Source organism: Lytechinus variegatus, chromosome 12 (assembly GCF_018143015.1).
Source record: "Lytechinus variegatus isolate NC3 chromosome 12, Lvar_3.0, whole genome shotgun sequence".
In the NCBI taxonomy this organism is placed as follows: Eukaryota; Metazoa; Echinodermata; class Echinoidea; order Temnopleuroida; family Toxopneustidae; genus Lytechinus; species Lytechinus variegatus.
In genome coordinates this window covers 32,580,307-32,597,431 of record NC_054751.1, presented here as the reverse complement: position 1 = coordinate 32,597,431, position 17,125 = coordinate 32,580,307, and the positions used below count along the sequence as shown (strand labels likewise).

Sequence of the window (17,125 nt, the reverse complement as noted above, 5' to 3'; positions counted from 1 at the left end):
CCCGAGAAAAGCCCGCGAAAGGGGGGTTCAGAAATTTTGGCAGACATGAGATACACTGTTAAAAAAACCCTGATTTTACAGAAAAATAAAAGAAGATTTTGCAGAAAGCAATACCAGAATCATTCTTTAAATTCATGAAACAGGAATTTTTCTGCAATTTAACAGAACAGGTCTGTTAGAAAAAGGGGAAAAGAGTGTTTTATTTAAGGAAATTTGTAAGATTACACACACCAAATACCAATTTCCTGTAAGATTACGCAATCTGGTAAGATTACAGGTGTTCTCGAGACTCTGCTGCAGGAACTTCTTTTAGTTTAAGGATAAATTTTCTAACAGTGTAGGGGGTGCTTTCTAAGGGAGGGAACGAGCATAGGGGTACCGTAAATAACAATGAGTGGGGGGCGGGGCGGGGACAGACTGTCGCCAAAAAAGAAACAGCAAATTGATTTTTATAAAAAGAAATAAATGCATTCATCGGGCTACCGTTTTCCCGCTTGGACTTCCTCATTGCATGCACGTAAACCTATGATTGTAAGCGAAATACAACCATTCCCACTGCAGCATTCGTATCAACAGATTGGTGTTAATTATCACGGAACTAACACGAACTGTACTATCAGGTGAATATTTTGTTTGTGATTTTCTCGTTAATATTTCAACATTTGTACATATTTATTACCTTTTCTCAGTTGGCCTAGTAATTCCCTTGGAAGTGAATTATGATTCGTAGACATAACTCCATTTATCTACTGTAGTTCATAACTTACTGGTCGTCTCATCCGAGATTCGAATGCATTCATTAGTAAATTAGTCTGTCTACCGGTATTTTGTTGGGCCTAACTAAACCATGAAGGCTTATATATCTTCCCGGCTAGGATCATGACTGCGGTCTCCTCCCAGCGAAACTCGCATTCACTCCCCGCATGCCGTGGGTGATGTTTGGAAAGGTCTTTATATCTATTTCGCAAATTTGAGTTTTATCACCACGGAATTGTATAAGTCACAGGTGAATATGTTTGTCTGTTATGGTAGTGTTATTTGATTTTGCTCGTTATGAATTTAACTATCATTGTGATATCGTGACGACTTTGACTGGGTATATCTGAATCTACGTGTTTTTATTAATTATTTGTATTTTACTTTTCATTTTGATTATATCTACATGCAATATTTCTTTTTTTACCTGAGAGAAAATACAAACAACCAAACAAACTGTATATCCATATATGAAGAGCTCACTTGCAAAAGGGGTTACGTACATTGTCGGTTTGATTTTTTTTGTCTCAATGTATAGATTTTTAGTAGCTCTATAAGAATGATATTACCAAAGAAAAGTTGAAATTCCCATTAAAAATTATTGAACTAAATGGCAAAGAAAAATCACCTATTTTTCAAAAGGGGTTAGGTACAGACAAATTTTTTTTAAAGAATGTATGAAAAATATGAAGACATGTAGATTTGTTTTATTTCCAATTTTATGTTCCCATGGTAGGGTATCATGAAAATCTAGTTTCGCATAATAATATTGCAATATGGGAGAATTCAAAAGTGATTTTCTTGTAGTAGACCCAACCCCTTTTGCAACCAAATTCTTCAAAGGGAATAGGTCAATTTTTCATAAATTTCATTGTTTTCTGTCTCAAAACCTCTAAATTCTTGGCCGCTGTGATGATATCAAAGAAAATTTGAAATTCAAATGCAACGTGAATAAAAGTTGCAAAGAAAAATCATTTTTTTTTTAATCAAAAGAGACTGGATTCATTTCAGTTTGCGTGAAAATGTGGTTAGGTCCACAAGGATATTTTTTAATATATAAAAAAAAATGAAGACAGGTGGATTTTTTTTATACCCAATTTTATGTTCACATGATAGGGTATTACATCATGACAATTTAGTTCTCATAAGAATATTGCAAAAAGTGAGAATAAAAACCATGGTTTTTCTCGGAATGGTCCAAAGTGGACCTAACCCCTTTTGCAACCTAACTCTTCATATATCATATTCAGAAAAAATATATATTTGTCCATATAATGGTGCAATGTCAAGTATTGTCCAGTGTAATAAAACTAATTTGGCAGGATGTAGGGTATATAGCTTGCTGATGACATGTAATAATTTCTCTCTGACGTAAAATATGTGAGCAATTCAAGATAAATCAAGATAAAGAAAGTGTGTTATCTAATAGGGTGCAAACTTACACCAAAAAGAAGCTCGCGAAGTATGGGTGCACTGCCACGAGCCTAATTACATTAGAAGGGCTATAAAGATATTCGTTCGACCCAACCCATTCGCTGATTGACAAAAGTGTATGAATATGATTCAAAATCTAACACTGATTCCAGAAATGGTAACTACTAAACTTACTTTGCCTAAACTGGCGGGAAGATAAATCAATGATTTGACTGGCTGAAGAATTAGGGCTATTTTACTGTTGAATTTGATCCCATCATAGTTATCTTCATAGATGGCGATTTATTTTTAAAATGAACTGGCTACGATACCCTTCTCTGGTCAAATATGGAATTTCAGAATTCAGATATATATCCTATCCAAAGGTAGTAAACATTCGACTCTCTAATTTCACATTTATTTTTTATGAATTTTTCTTTAGCGCCATTTTAACACACAAGTCTATGGGGAATGTTTTACGCGCGTGACACCTAAATAAGGAAGGGTGCAAAATTTCACCTTTTACGAAATGTGCACAATTATTAGTAGAACGGTCTTGACCAAAATTAGAGCAAGATTTACACAGCTATTGTGGGGAAAACTCAAACAAAAATTATTCAAAAGAATTCACCTATAGTAATGTTATAATAAGAAAAATAATAAGAATAAACCATACTGTGAGAAGTTGGTCACGCAGTAAAGTCTAATTCTTTCAACTTTAACATGCATATTTGTGTTTAATGAAATAAAATAACATTTTCGTTGTCAATTTTCATCTCAAATATATAGGATGTCGTCGGATGTTGGATTAAACCAAGCTGAGTTGAAGAAAGCCACTTTAAAGAGTTGCCATTCACATGAAAATGACAGCCTGGCTTACTCAAAAGATCATTTTGAAGTAAGATGTTATTTTATTTTTGAAAAATATTTATTACACAGTTCATATTTATCCGTTTTGTTAACTTACCTGAATTACTTAATTAGTTTCTGGTAAATCAAATTCAACGGCTTATGAATTTGGAACCACTGTTATTCAATTTCCGGATGAGAGTTTGAAGAAAACTTTGTAAATTTGTTTTTTTTTATGCATTTCTGATTCTTTGTAATTTGTCACCTGTCATGATTTATTACCATTATACAGTGCGTGTCATTATTATTGCTTATTTAAATTAATCTGATCATGTACCATGTATGGGAAGAAAATAATCCATTATATTTAAAATGGTCGAAGGTGTTGACTAAGGGTATAAAGTGTAATTTAAAAAAATGTACCGAACTAAAAATGTAAAGCATTTTTTTTGCCCCGAAATATGTTGATCAATTCTCTGGTTGATTGACATACATTAAATGAATTATGTAATACAGTGATGTGGATGGTATGACTTTTTGAGCTAGATTTAATTTATTGTGCGAATTTACATGAAAATTAATTTTTGCCAGGATCTAAAATAACTGCGTATTAATTCTCTTTATCATAAAACCTCTTTTTGCTAGAATGGGCTGAAAAGTAATGTCCGAAGGAATCCTGTTTAAGAGAATGAAAATACAAGTATCCAATATATTAAAATTTGTGCTTTTTATACAAAATGATTATTAGAAGATACCCCAGTATGATTTGAATTATTGAACTTTCCATAACGATATTTTAAGAAGCGATTGTAATTTTACTTCTTTCACAACATACAAAAAAGAGGTGACCGTTGCTAATTTCAGGGATAAATAAAACAAACTATGTTTTTTTTATTTTTGCCGTGACGATATTGGTTTTATTATATGTTTTATGTAAGAGAAGTTATATTCACATTAATATTTTGTAGTTATTATAATTGCATTATGACTACATTGTTTATGAATGTTAACACATTTAATATTATGCATTGTACTCTTTTCAGCGCAAAAATAAAAGCAAAATGTGCAAACAAATAATGACGGCATTTTTTTAATGCTATCAATATTTCTAGAAATTCAAAGAAGAATATTGCTGGGAGTTTCAAAAGGGTAAACTGAAGTATTTCAACAAGGACAATCCTGATAATTCTACAACAACCACTGTTGTTAAAATTGAGAGAAGGAGGGGAACCAAGATGCTTATTCTCAGGTGTGGACCAAAAGGACGTTTGGTTTTCTTCTTGGAATTCGATTCAAAGTAAGAATTTAAATCATTCTTGTTGTTGTTGTAGTTTGTTATATTTTTTAAATTAATTTGAATTTTCATTCTTATTGCGATTATCAAATTTTATATTTAGAAGGAGGAATATGGCAGATGAGAGAAAGATGGGGATAGATAATGAAACAGAGAGAGAGAGAGAGAGAGGGGGGGGGGAGATAAGACAACAGCAACACAAATTATGCATCGTTGGTTATTGGTACACCCATTCATGTTTCAAAATTTGGGGGCTATTAAGACGGGTGTTGGTGATTCGGTTATAACATGTAGAGTCTTAAAGGGTACTCCAGGTTGAAAATAACTAATATAGAGTAAAATTCATTTGGTGGGCGCCGGGCAGATGATATCACATCCCCACTTTCATTTTCTTATTTCATTACATGAAATAATTTTTATTTCATTATTTCATACATGTGTCAATGATATGTCTCCCTTATAGCAAAATAAGCTACAGCAATGAAGAATCTAATGCACTAAATCAGTTGTCGATCCATTCTTTTTAAGTTCCCGGAAGAAAAAAAACAGAATAAGCGTTATTTCATGTAATAAAATTTAAAAGAATAAGTGGGGATATGACATCATCAGTCTGCTTACCAAATATCCAAAAAGGCATACACAATATAGAACTGTCTTTTTCACTGAAATAATGCAAATCTTTAATATGTCATGACTTTTTTATTCATTGTTGATTTTGATCAAATTTTCAGTGTTTTGTTTGTCTGATTTTCTTTATCTGTTTGGAGTATCCCTTCAATATGTGGCATGTTACCCCATTATTGAGAGAATTACATTGTCCGGCAAAGAATCATTTTAAAGATCTAAATGATTGTCTTAAAAGGACTGAACGATCATGCTCCAAATTATATCTCAGTTCTCTTGAAACTAAAATCCCGATCTCATTGACCATCACCTTTGTAGCGCACAAGATAAGCTCACACTGCAAGTCCCCCCCCCCCCTCTGACTCAAGGAGGTCATTTATAATAATGGCCTCACAATAATGGAACAAACTTCCCTATTTACACTGGGAATTGAACAACTTTAGACAATATCCAAATAAAATTTAAAAACCTATTTATTCCAGTAGTATGTATAGCACCAAGGGCATGTAGTATTCAATTCAATTCTTTTATTTAATTTCCGTTCAAAACATAATACAAAGTAATATAAAGCAATACAAATCAAGTACAATTTTATAGGGCATTCTTACTTCGTAAAACAGAAAAAACAGCATAATATATAGCATAAATGAAAATGAGGGGGATCCACTAAAAAAGCAAAGCTTGTAAAGTGTGATGGATCCCCCTTGGAAATGAAGAAATTATAGTTGACTTATTCTTATATGCGTACATATACAGGAAAGAAAAAGAGAACAAAAGAAATCATATTGATGCAAACATAATTACAGAAATGATGCAAAGCTTTTCACACAAAGAGGTCTTCGTTGTAAAGGATATGTTGCACAAGACAGAAAAAAAACAGAGAGAGGGGATGACAAGACATAGAAGACAAGACAAAACAAGAGACAGGACAGTACAAGACAAGATAACTATTTTTCAAAAAGGAGAAAAAATAAGAATGGGAAAGGGCTGACCATGAACCAACTCGATCTGGGGAAATAACAAAAGATGATATAACTGGACAATATCAGATGAAAAAAAAGATAAAACACTAAAAGTTAAAAATGTAAGGATTATAATCAAGATAATGAAGTGTTAGTTCCGTTGCGAAGAATTATAGGAATTAAGCAGGATAAGTTTGAGTTTACGTTTGAACGAATTTAAGGAGACACTGTCTTTAATATTACTAGCTAGTGAGGACCGTTGAATAGGAATGTATTTTTGGCCAGTAAAGTTCTGTAAACATGGTAAAGTGGAATGTGAAGTTCGTCACAGTGTCTCGTGGGGTAGTTATGATAAAATTGATTTTTAGGGAACATGGCATCAAAAATATGGGGAAGTGCATTATTATTATAACTATACATGAATTGCCCTAAATGTAGTAAATACAGGCTGTATTTTCGTGCGTATGTCTACGTCTTCGTTGTTGGGGTGTATCGGTCTAATTGGTCGTCTTAATGAAAAATGAGTAAGAATCGGGAAATGGTCCGTTATGTCAGAAAGTATTATAGAAGAATCGGGAGGAGTATCTTTTTCAGCGCAATAAAATATACAGAAATAATTATTCGCTATATGAATATTATTATTATTATATTTTGTATAGCAGCGCTTTGTATCTCCAGACAAAAAGCGCTTTATGAAGCCAGTTATATTATTATTATCATTATTATTATCATTAATAATATTTTTTATTGATGTTGGTGTTGTTGTTATTGTTATATTCACTTAAGCGGATTAACAATCTATAATTTTGCTTAGTTTAATTTCACACATTTGTATATCGTGGATAAATAAGGGGATTCCCCTGCCATTTTGTAATCGACTTTTTTTTAATTCTTAGGCTAGGTATTGATTAAAGTCAGCACTCTTTACTATAGCGAGTTAACAATAGTTTCTTTATATGTTTTATACTCTCATACACAGAATTTTATAGCTAAACAGGTGATTTCCCCTGCTACTTTTTTTTAATTTCCTCGTACAGGGACAACAACAGAACCATAATACATAAGGGACTGATATATCTTAGGCCTATTTATTGAAACTTTATTTGAAATATATAAAATATATATACTATTTTACTTCATTTTTCTTACTTTTGGGCATGTTATAATATTTTCATTTATTGTACCCTTTAAATTTCTATTTCTATGTTTTATATTACTTCACTTTGTAGTTATCATGCACAGATTTGAAATGAAAATATAGGAATATAATGTAGGCCTACAAGTAACCTTGCATTGGGGAGAATGTCTTTGTGTGTATGTGGGGGTGTTTTTTCCATTCAAAATATGTTCTCGTTGACAAAATCAGTCCACGATTAAAATCGTAGCATGTCATAATAGAAACGAGCTCGACATTAATTTTGAATGAAAAAAAAGTCTACTAGTTTCACTGTCATAGCAAATGTGAAAGATAGAACAAAATGGGTAAGAATTCCTTTGTGTGTTGTTATATGAGTTTAGAGTGCAATATTAGTGTTACTCAGAGTTATGCTCGGTTATGACGCCCCGTGGTATGAAGCTATCATCTATGATTAGAGTAATGTTACCATGGTTACATTATTTCTTCTTGACGATGTATCCCTGATACGCCACCGTCAAGGGCGGATCCAGGATTTTCAAAAAGAGGTGGGGGCTTTTCTTCAGGAAAAAAAAATGAGAAAGAAATTATTGGCCTTGCGTATATCCACGACATTTCCACGTATTTTATTATTTTTTATTTATTTCTTTTTTATATTTTTTTTGTCTCTAAAGGGTCGGATTTGTCCCCATCTGGATCCACCACTGGCCAATGTAAACATGTTTGTGTTAGCTATGATGTGGTTTAATTACGTTAAAAAAAATCATAACCGCGATGTGTTTAGGTTATATTTTAAGTCTCTGTTTTAATTTGTGTTGTAGGAAATTGACAGATGAATGGCAGGAGGCAATATGCCAATTCACTGGTCAGGAGTACGACCCAACCCTCGTCTTAAGGAGGGTCCAATCTGATTTAGAACAAGCACTGAGTCTGAGAGCAAAATACAGAGCAAAGAGATCCAAATCAGCCTTTCCGGACATCGATGATGAACAGGTCAGGAAAGAGTTGGATCTTTAAACAGAATGTTTTTAAAAGAATTTCGATGGCCTAAAACTAAAAAGCAGCGGTAGTGCCAAAGCGGGGGGGGGGGGGGATGGGGGAGGGGTAGAGGCGACTGCTTAACTTGGAAAAAGGGGAAAGGTGGTGGGAGCTGATATGAAGAGAGAGAGAAAAAATTAGAAGTCTTGGTCACAATTTCTTGGGTTTTTTTGTTGTTGCCCAATACAGCATGTCAACCCGGGGGGGGGGGGGGGCACTCAGTATATAATGCATAGTGGGTATGTGCCGCAGAGGGGACCCCCATTTTCACACTCAAATTTCCGTTCCAAGGCATAGCATTTTTGCCTTGTTGAGAAAATGAACAAAGAAAGCCGCTCCAAGGCATAGCATTTTCTTCTTATCGAGAAAAAAGAAGAGGGAAATCCGCTCCAAAGCTTCGCATATTTTTCGTTACGCCGCTCCGATCGCATTGAATGAGTCGAATTTTGGTGAAAAGCGGCCGCAGAGCTCCCCCGGCGGAGGCCGCGCTAGCTGCATCATGCACGCATGACCGTTCCATAGGGATGCATACGCACTCACACGCTGGCGATCCGTTCCAAGGACCCCCGTTTTCACAAACATTTGTCGTTCCGAAGCCCGTTCCGAGGACCCTCCTTTTTACAATAAGCCCGCTCCAAGGCCCCCGTTTTTTGTCTCGCCCGCGGCACACCCCCACCACATTTTTGGTTGAGTGCCCCCCTCAACTTGAATTTTTGGGCTCATTATAATACGTTACCATCACGTTTTTCTTTTTACCAATGCTAACTGTCTTCTCCCCCCTTTCTCTCTCCGAAGATGCCGGATGACACTCATGCTGAACAAGAAGAACCTTCATCGGACCCCTCAGCAGATTCCCCTGATGATTCCTCATCTCCCCCAGAAACCATGCTAGCGCCTCCTTCTCCCAGCGACGCGTTGCTGGGAGAACCAAGCTACAGTGGTAATGGTTCCGTTGAGACAGACGACAGCGATGACGGAACACAAAATGCTTCCAGCTTGCGGTCACGTGATGGAGATATCAGGTTTGGGTTATTTTTTTTCCTGAAGAATGATAGTCATCCTATATTAAATAAATGCTGCATAGAACTTCCCAATTCTTTCTGATGAAAACATAGAGTACTCGTATTAACATTATGAAAAAATAATTTTGACTGATACTATTAGCATATTCCACGTATCTGATATGATATTGTTCTAAAATAGATAGACCTATTAAAGATTATTTCAAACATCTTGACTTTACTCTCTTTTTCCTCTATATTTGCAGTCCATCTCTGTCAGATTTATCAGAGAAATCAGTTAAAAGAGAATTCGAGGTATCGGATTTGCAACAACTCGTACTCAAAGACTGCAACGGATATGCCGTGTAAGTATAATATAGCACCAAACTTATATTACCCACAGCAGATAAAAATTTCTGAATAATTTTATTGTTGTTGAGAGGATAATGGCACAACAACAATACTCGTAATTATTGATGACTGAAACTCCTCTCCCTTTTCAAGCTTTGATCACAAGATCGCAAGAGCATTGCCTACTGCATTATTTAAATACTTTACTTAAATGACGTATAATTAATGTTTTAGTCCTTTACAAAGTTCCAGTATTTTATATAATGATTGCAATACAAATACATGTTTTTCACATTACGCTTTATAGGGTACGAAGGCCAGCCCCAGCTTGTAAGCTATCTACCGGAGATATCGTCGTAATGAAAAATGAGCAAGGTCTACCGATGAACGCCCGAGAATTGACCGAGTACATTCGAACATTGCCCGATCCGTCGAAGGTTCGTATTAGCAAAAACCTCTTTATTACTACCGTCATAATCAAGATTTTCATTATTATTGTAATTATCAATATCATTTAATCATTATCATTCCTGACATTATTATCATTAGTATCGTAATAATTGATATTACCGTTATTTATCATTATTCTACTGGATATCTCTTTAAATGTGCAGATAGTACTTACTATTGGACGAGGTTCTGTATGCGTGGCAAGCGTTGAAGAAAGTGAATTGGTGATCAACATCAAAGATTCTCAGGTGGATATTTCTTTGAATCTCACTTCGTTATAAACCATACCATTGCATGATTGAGCATAATTAATGAAAGGATATCACGTTATTCCCAATAGAGAATCAACTTTGTTCTCAATTTCTTATTCTTTTCCCGACTTGCTTTGACATAATTATGTTTCAAGTTATTCATTGTATTTTTTCTTTTTATCTCTTAATATTGTATTCATGATTCATGATTGTCTCCTTTCCTGTAGAGAAATATTGTCAATAATTATAGTATTTGATGATTTGAGGATAATTGAATGATTGAATGATTGAATGAGTGAATGAATGAAAGTACATTTATTTCCAACGAAAAAGGCATCAATACATTTAAGAACTTGAACAAAACAATGGATGTAGCAACTCAGAAAGCACAGCTTGTGATGAGTGCACTGTGACATAAACAATGAATACATATTACATTAAAAAATATATCTAAACAGAGTACAATACAAAACAAGGGGGCAGGGCAACTTTATATAAAATACTAGTATATCATTTGAAACAGAAAATTAATCGTCAACCAAATCACCCCACAACTAAAACTATAAAGCAAATCCCAAAATTTAGGGACCAGACGTAAGTTTTTTTTCTTGAGTTTTGTCTTACAGTTATTCAAAGTTGGTGCATCTCTGATGTCTGTAGATAAATTGTTCCACTTTTTCGGACCTATAAAACGAATATTATGTTGATAAGAACTGGTCCTGTGTCTAAAGTAACTTTTACAAAAGTTTTGTATTTACATTTTAAAAAGTTTAATTGACATTCAACCAACAGCCAATTTTTTTTCACTCAACGTTTTGAGACGATTAGTTAAAAGTGATTAATCATATATATTGTTTATGACAATCTACATAACGATCTTATCTTCAAGAAGGTAGATTTTCACAAGTATTTTTTTTGTTAAAATGATAAACAAAAACATATATTGTTAAAAGTATCATTATCGTGTTGTAAAATGATATGTTAAGGGTGAACCAATTCATCCAACAAAAATTGATTGATTGATTAATCTATTAATAATTACTAACAGGTGTCCTCATAATTTGATTGCATGTCCCCTTCAGCCCAGAGGCCCTGCAACAGATTCAAACTAAACTTGAAACAGAGAAATTAATAAGTATCATAATCAGTATGCATTAGTCAATTGCTTAAATGCCATTTTTAAACCTTTTTGATTCCCTCGTAGATGGTAAGAGTAAACCCAGTCGATGCAATCATCCAGGCATGCACATCGGCGTGTTCTGTCCTTCATGATGGTAGTGGGAACCGTGAAGAATCTAGAACCTTGATTACAGAGATAAACGGAATTCATTTGGATACCTCTACTCAACGTGATCAGGTATTGAATCTCACATGATGTTTCCAACACAGTTACATTTGATATTTGAAATGGAATGGAGTGATTTAACCAAATTGGACTCGGTTTACCTTTGTAAATATATTGTATTATAATTTTCCTAATAAAAGATAATATATAGATGGACATCTTTCATGAAACGTTGGAGCCATCATGATCCCCTATTGTTTTAGTGGTGGCACGCTTGACCTCGATCGTATTCAGATATTGTTGTTTGAAAAGTGAGGTTTATATTGCATCATCAATAATTCCCCCAAAAATCTGTGAAAAACACCTTTTGCTACAATTATTTTAAAATAAGGAGCCCTATGGTGTAAGATTATCGGACAAACAAAATGAAACGAAATGAAATGAAATAAAACGAAAAGGGAACTGGGCAAGTTAAATTCACCCTTCATTGATAACGAATAATCAAAGTTGTATAACAATGGACTATATGGACGAGGAACTTTGCGAGTGAAATTCAACCTTTTTGGCAATAAGTCAATCTGCAAACAATATCGTACCACAAAGAACATGTTTGTCATTCCTGGTTGAACAAAAGAAAGATAGATATATTTAGGATTTTGTCAATTTCAAGATCGATAAAAGGGAAAATTACATGTGTTTGTCAGTGTGTGTGTGTGTGTGTGGGGGGGGGGTGGATGTTTCTCTTAAAAAATCAAACTGCCGATGCATGTCCAAACAAAGAGTTCACTGGTCGGGGGGGGGGGGGTGCTGGGGGATATTCAGTGAGATAATTTCACAAATTGGTTGAATTAATTAAATTATTTAGCACTTCAGAAATAGTATCCAAAAGTAATACGTGGCAATGAAAGAATGATTTTTTTGGTTATCTTTATACAACTCATGTGAGGCATGTCATGCGCCTTAAAATGAATGATCCATCAACCCTTCGATTTAAGTCTGAAAAATCATTTCCCGATACAAATAGAGGTTGAGAGTCCTTGCAAGTTTGGTAATTATTGTCTATTGTATGTATGATTGCTTGTCTTCCTGTTTCAAACTTCTCGTGTCATATTTTCACATGTTTTAATTGCAGGTGGCAGAGAGGGTTAAAGAAGCCCTGGATACATCAAAGTTTGTAACGATTCGTCTTGTTCCGCAGTCACTGTTTAAATAAGATGTTTCATCAACATTCAGTACCTTGATGATATGGCAGACTGTTTCTGGGGATTACCCTAGCTGAAGATATCAGGAACTTGAGGATCTTCTCCCATCTACATACTGACATAGGTCGACTGATCTTTCTTTTAACCATGTTAACAGCTGTATGTGCGCCGGCGTGCGATACAATCAACTCGCTACCAAGTGAATGCCGAATGCGCCGGCATCAGAATATGGCAAGCAGTTCCTTCGAGGGTAATGCTTGCCATCCATAGGATACAAATAGGTGTCTTTGCCCGGGCAAATTCGGGATAAGTCCCGGGGGATAAGTATGTCACGTAGCCTGCATGGTACAGCGCTAAGTTTATTGCAGGTTATTACATGTATTGACAATCTGGCTGACTTGACACTGACTCTTTTCTAAATGGTTATCAACGCGACATAACTCTTACATCTTTTACGAAAGTCGCACAAAATTACAAAAATATCAATAGAGATAAAGAAATGGCACTGAATATGACTTTGTTGAAGTAATTAACGATTTGGATAGTTTTATAAAAGGCTTGGTGTATATGGTTTTGAAAATGTTGAATGACAATATATAGCGCACAAAATGGAAATAGACATGTGTTAATGGTTCACATTATAATCAAATTTTCTAAACGGAAACTTTGCCGGGCGGATTGATAGGAATGTGTGTTTAACTTCAGGATTTTTTTGTGTACTCTACAAAAACAAAAATCGCTGCCAGAAATATTCAAGAAGCTGGGTAAATATCTCCTTTCTTGAGAATTTCATTTTGAAATGTTGTTTTAATATTCATAAAGATGGTTTCCTCGCGATGTTGTCCCCACATTTCAATTCTGATCTAACGAGCAGGAAACGCTCCCCTGGACTAAGAAACTGTGAAATAGATAGGGGAGAGTGTGATAAAAAAATCCTTTTATGTGTTTCGAAGTTGTATTCTGTGTAATGATTGAAATATTTTATACACTGTACATAACATGACTTGTATTCAGCATTGCCTGCCTTTTGCTGTATTAGAGGCCGTCCGCTAAGATGATTGGCAAATTATATGTTTTGTTTTTATTTTGTAAATCTAAACACATTATGAAAATACAAACTTATCATTCATATTATCTATTATATTATATCTTTTATTATCATTATTATGTTAAGATATATGCAAATGTGGTTTTCGGTGGCTTTCTGTTAGCTGTTGTAATGTAAGATTAATGATTTCCTAAAGCAACAGCCAGGGGCGTCGATCCATTTTTCAGATTGGGGGGGCAAAATCATGAATCAATTTTCCAAAAGCGCTCGATCACACAAAACAAACTCACACACACACATATGCCTATATATATGTGTACATATATATATATATATGTATACACACACACATATATGTATATATACACATCTCACCAGCAGATTAATGCGAGCGCGGAGCGCGAGCTGAAAATTTTGATATTTCGATCTGAAAAAAAATTGAGTTTAATAAAGAACAAGATATATATATCCAACAAAAGATTATTGCAAGTCGAAGTGGGAGTTCTTTTGAGGTTTAGAACTGAAAACGGGACCATATTCACCTATTTAATCATGGAGAGTATAGGTTTTTGTTACAGAAATGATGCGAGCGCGAAGCGCGAGCTGAAATTTTTTGGTATTCCAATCTGAAAAGTGGACATTTTGAGCACGATTTTAGACGAAGAACGAGTTGTGTATCTCAATCTCGCTTGCTGATTTCTGTGTAACATTACAATCTTATTTCATTTTTAGCACATGCGGAATTATTGGGGGGGCAAAACGAAATGTTTGCCCCCCCAATATTTTCATTGGTGGGGCGATCGCCCCCCCTGCCCCCCCCATAATCGACGCCTCTGGCAACAGCAGCTGAGCGTTGCAGCTGCATGTGTCAGCATTAAAGTATTATCGCAGAGAATTAACGCTTAGATCAATATTAAGCGGTAAAGTGTAATATATATAGAAAAACAGTAAGGATGCAATTAAAATCAACTTCCAATATTTTCTTAATAAACTTGTTACAATGTTTATAGTGTATTTCATTGGATAGAATCAATCCTATTGGATGCTTGACTTCAATTTCACTATTCAATAGTTACATGAAGTAAATTCAATCATATTTACATCGACTAAAGAGAAATTGATCTCTCAATCGTATTGTCCTTTATCTTAAGTTGAGTTTGTAACCTTTTTCGATCCATGCTGATATTAACTTTACATTCATTTATCTACCTCAGCTCAAGTCTGCACTACTCACATAGCTCCTAGATTCATACCCACAATGCAACAGTATGATCATGTATTCATGTAACAATTACCCCTATGTATTGCAAAGATAAACAATAATCATCCACTTGTCTTTACATCACTCATAATGAAAATGTTGTCAAGTGAAGCACTGAATATTAAAAAAAAATAAAGTCATGAGCGAGCGAAGAGAGCGAGGAATATTTTCGGCCTGTATAATTCAAAAAACTAAATTTGTGATATACTTTGACATTATTTTGGAAAATTATATTTCATTATTGTCCCTTTCATTTACTTGGTCTTGGAACATTATTTTGGAGCCTATGGGCCAAGGACCCCCCCCCCCTAGACGTATTGAATTCATATAAGACACTAAGCCGTATTAAAATGATATCAAATCACGTACTTTTCAAGATTTCATCCACATAGAACAGTACTATGAATTGCATTATCATATTAATCCACTTATTAACCTAAGTCAAATACAAGTCCAAGATTTATTTATATTTACTTTGTGAAATAAATGATTTTATTTGACTCATTTCTATTTCCTTTTGTACTGTAAATTTCAATTCTATTTTTCCACAGAGTATGTATGTTTGTATTAACATGAACACTTGTACATACAAAGAAATATAATAAAGATATTTATTTCTATAAAAATTTGTTCATGGAGAAATAATTCATGATCCTGATTTGAAAAGTATTTTGTACTCGTATTAAGAAATGGGTGTTGTATGAGTGATACATGAAAATATGAGAGGGGGATTAACGACAAAGAATGGAAGAGAGAAACGAAAAAGAAAAATTAGATGAAGGGAAGAAAGATGTAAGAGAGGGGGGGGGGGTTCAGAGAGTATATGAAAACAAAGAACATTAAAAAAAGTCAACAAACGATGAGATTAGGGCTCCGTGTTATACAAAGAGCTACAATCGATCCAATCAATCGTAGCTCTATGGAAGTCCATCGGAGACAAAGTTTTTTTTTACTAGTAATTTGTAAAATTTTCTTTGTAAACAAAGGCGAACGCACCATATTGCCAAGAAAACTATGAATGTATGAATATACATCATATCTAGAAAATATTTTGGAAAACATGCATTTTAGATGTTGGCGTTGCAGGCTTTCCATACTGTTGAGGTTGATCGGATCAATCGTAACCATGGTAACTATTTGTAAGACGGAGCCCAGAAGTAACCTTGAAAGTTGATGGGCAAATAACGAGCTCGAAATTCGAAAGAACCAAATGAAAAAAGGGAAATTATTGAATGAAAAGAAAATTCAACAAGTCTCACTATCATTGATCATAGGAATCGAGACAACGCATGCAAATTTCCAATCGATTGAACTAGTCTTTCAGTTGAAAATTGGCAATTCTCGGTCTCCTTGAAGCATGGACTGGTATCTGATATACTGCATGGTTGCTAAAAGTAATAAATAAATCAATATATGAATAAATAATTAATGAATAAATAGATAAAGATATAAATAAATGAAAAAAATAAAACGTGAATCAATGAGTAAATAAATACATAAATAGAGAAATAAATACATAAAAAAATAAATGAATAAAAATCTAATCGTTACGTAGATCAATTAATTATTTCATTAGTTAACAAAATAAAACTACAGATTAAAATTACAAACAAAATTAGAGAATATAGACAAATTTGAAAATCTGTGGTAAATTAATATTTTTTGTAGCAATTGTTGTGAAGCTGTGGGATGGTTATCGGCTTTAATTTTGTAACGTTGGTCTCAAAGTTTTGTAGGATTTTTGTTGAATGTGTTTTTCTCGAGGTCTTATCCGTCAGCCAATAATATACAGTTTTCTTACATGACCGTCTGATGTGCACCCCCGGTCAACTCATATTCGCAGAGGCAGATACACATTCACAGTTATGCTCTTAAAAACACAAACTCACACACAGATACCCCCCTCCCTCCTCCAAAAAAGGTATAAAAATGGGGGGGGGGAGAAAAAAACCCCACTTTGTATGAGCTAGTACAAGGGGGAAAATAAATTCATCAAATAAAAAGGAACAGACATCAGAAAAATAAAAGTAATACAAATGAAAAATATTTTTTGGCCTTTCCCTATTTTCTCATTGTAACCCTTTTTCTATTGAATATCTCTGTCACAGTTATGTATTCAAACATTACAATGACTCATTGTTCAAGTCACTTGTGAGAACCCCTTTCCGATCCAAAGAGAACTTCATAGTTTAGTTGATTAATACC

General features: G+C 34.2%; 1 protein-coding gene across 2 annotated transcripts; it reads left to right on the top strand.

Annotated features, from left to right (window-relative positions):
- The first annotated feature begins 434 nt into the window (after window positions 1-434).
- Window positions 435-13,749, top strand: LOC121425261. 2 transcript variants are annotated; one of them, XM_041621281.1, is made up of 10 exons: window positions 435-620; window positions 2,959-3,067; window positions 4,131-4,315; window positions 7,855-8,026; window positions 8,867-9,093; window positions 9,339-9,437; window positions 9,731-9,860; window positions 10,038-10,121; window positions 11,329-11,481; window positions 12,542-13,749. In XM_041621281.1, the coding sequence occupies exons 1-10, from the start codon at window positions 466-468 to the stop codon at window positions 12,620-12,622; spliced, it is 1,395 nt and encodes a 464-aa protein (XP_041477215.1). In that variant the 5' UTR covers window positions 435-465; the 3' UTR covers window positions 12,623-13,749. The 2 variants fall into 2 exon arrangements, with proteins under 2 accessions (XP_041477215.1, XP_041477216.1); XM_041621282.1 differs by lacking the exon at window positions 435-620 and adding an exon at window positions 686-1,006.
- The last annotated feature ends 3,376 nt before the right edge of the window (window positions 13,750-17,125 follow it).

Excerpts from the sequence above, each read along its gene's own strand:
- LOC121425261 (XM_041621281.1), top strand. The coding sequence starts at position 466 with ATGCATTCATCGGGCTACCGTTTTCCCGCTTGGACTTCCTCATTGCAT. Across the intron at positions 3,068-4,130 it reads ACTCAAAAGATCATTTTGAA|AAATTCAAAGAAGAATATTG; the intron begins GTAAGATGTTAT and ends CAATATTTCTAG. Across the intron at positions 9,861-10,037 it reads CATTGCCCGATCCGTCGAAG|ATAGTACTTACTATTGGACG; the intron begins GTTCGTATTAGC and ends TTAAATGTGCAG.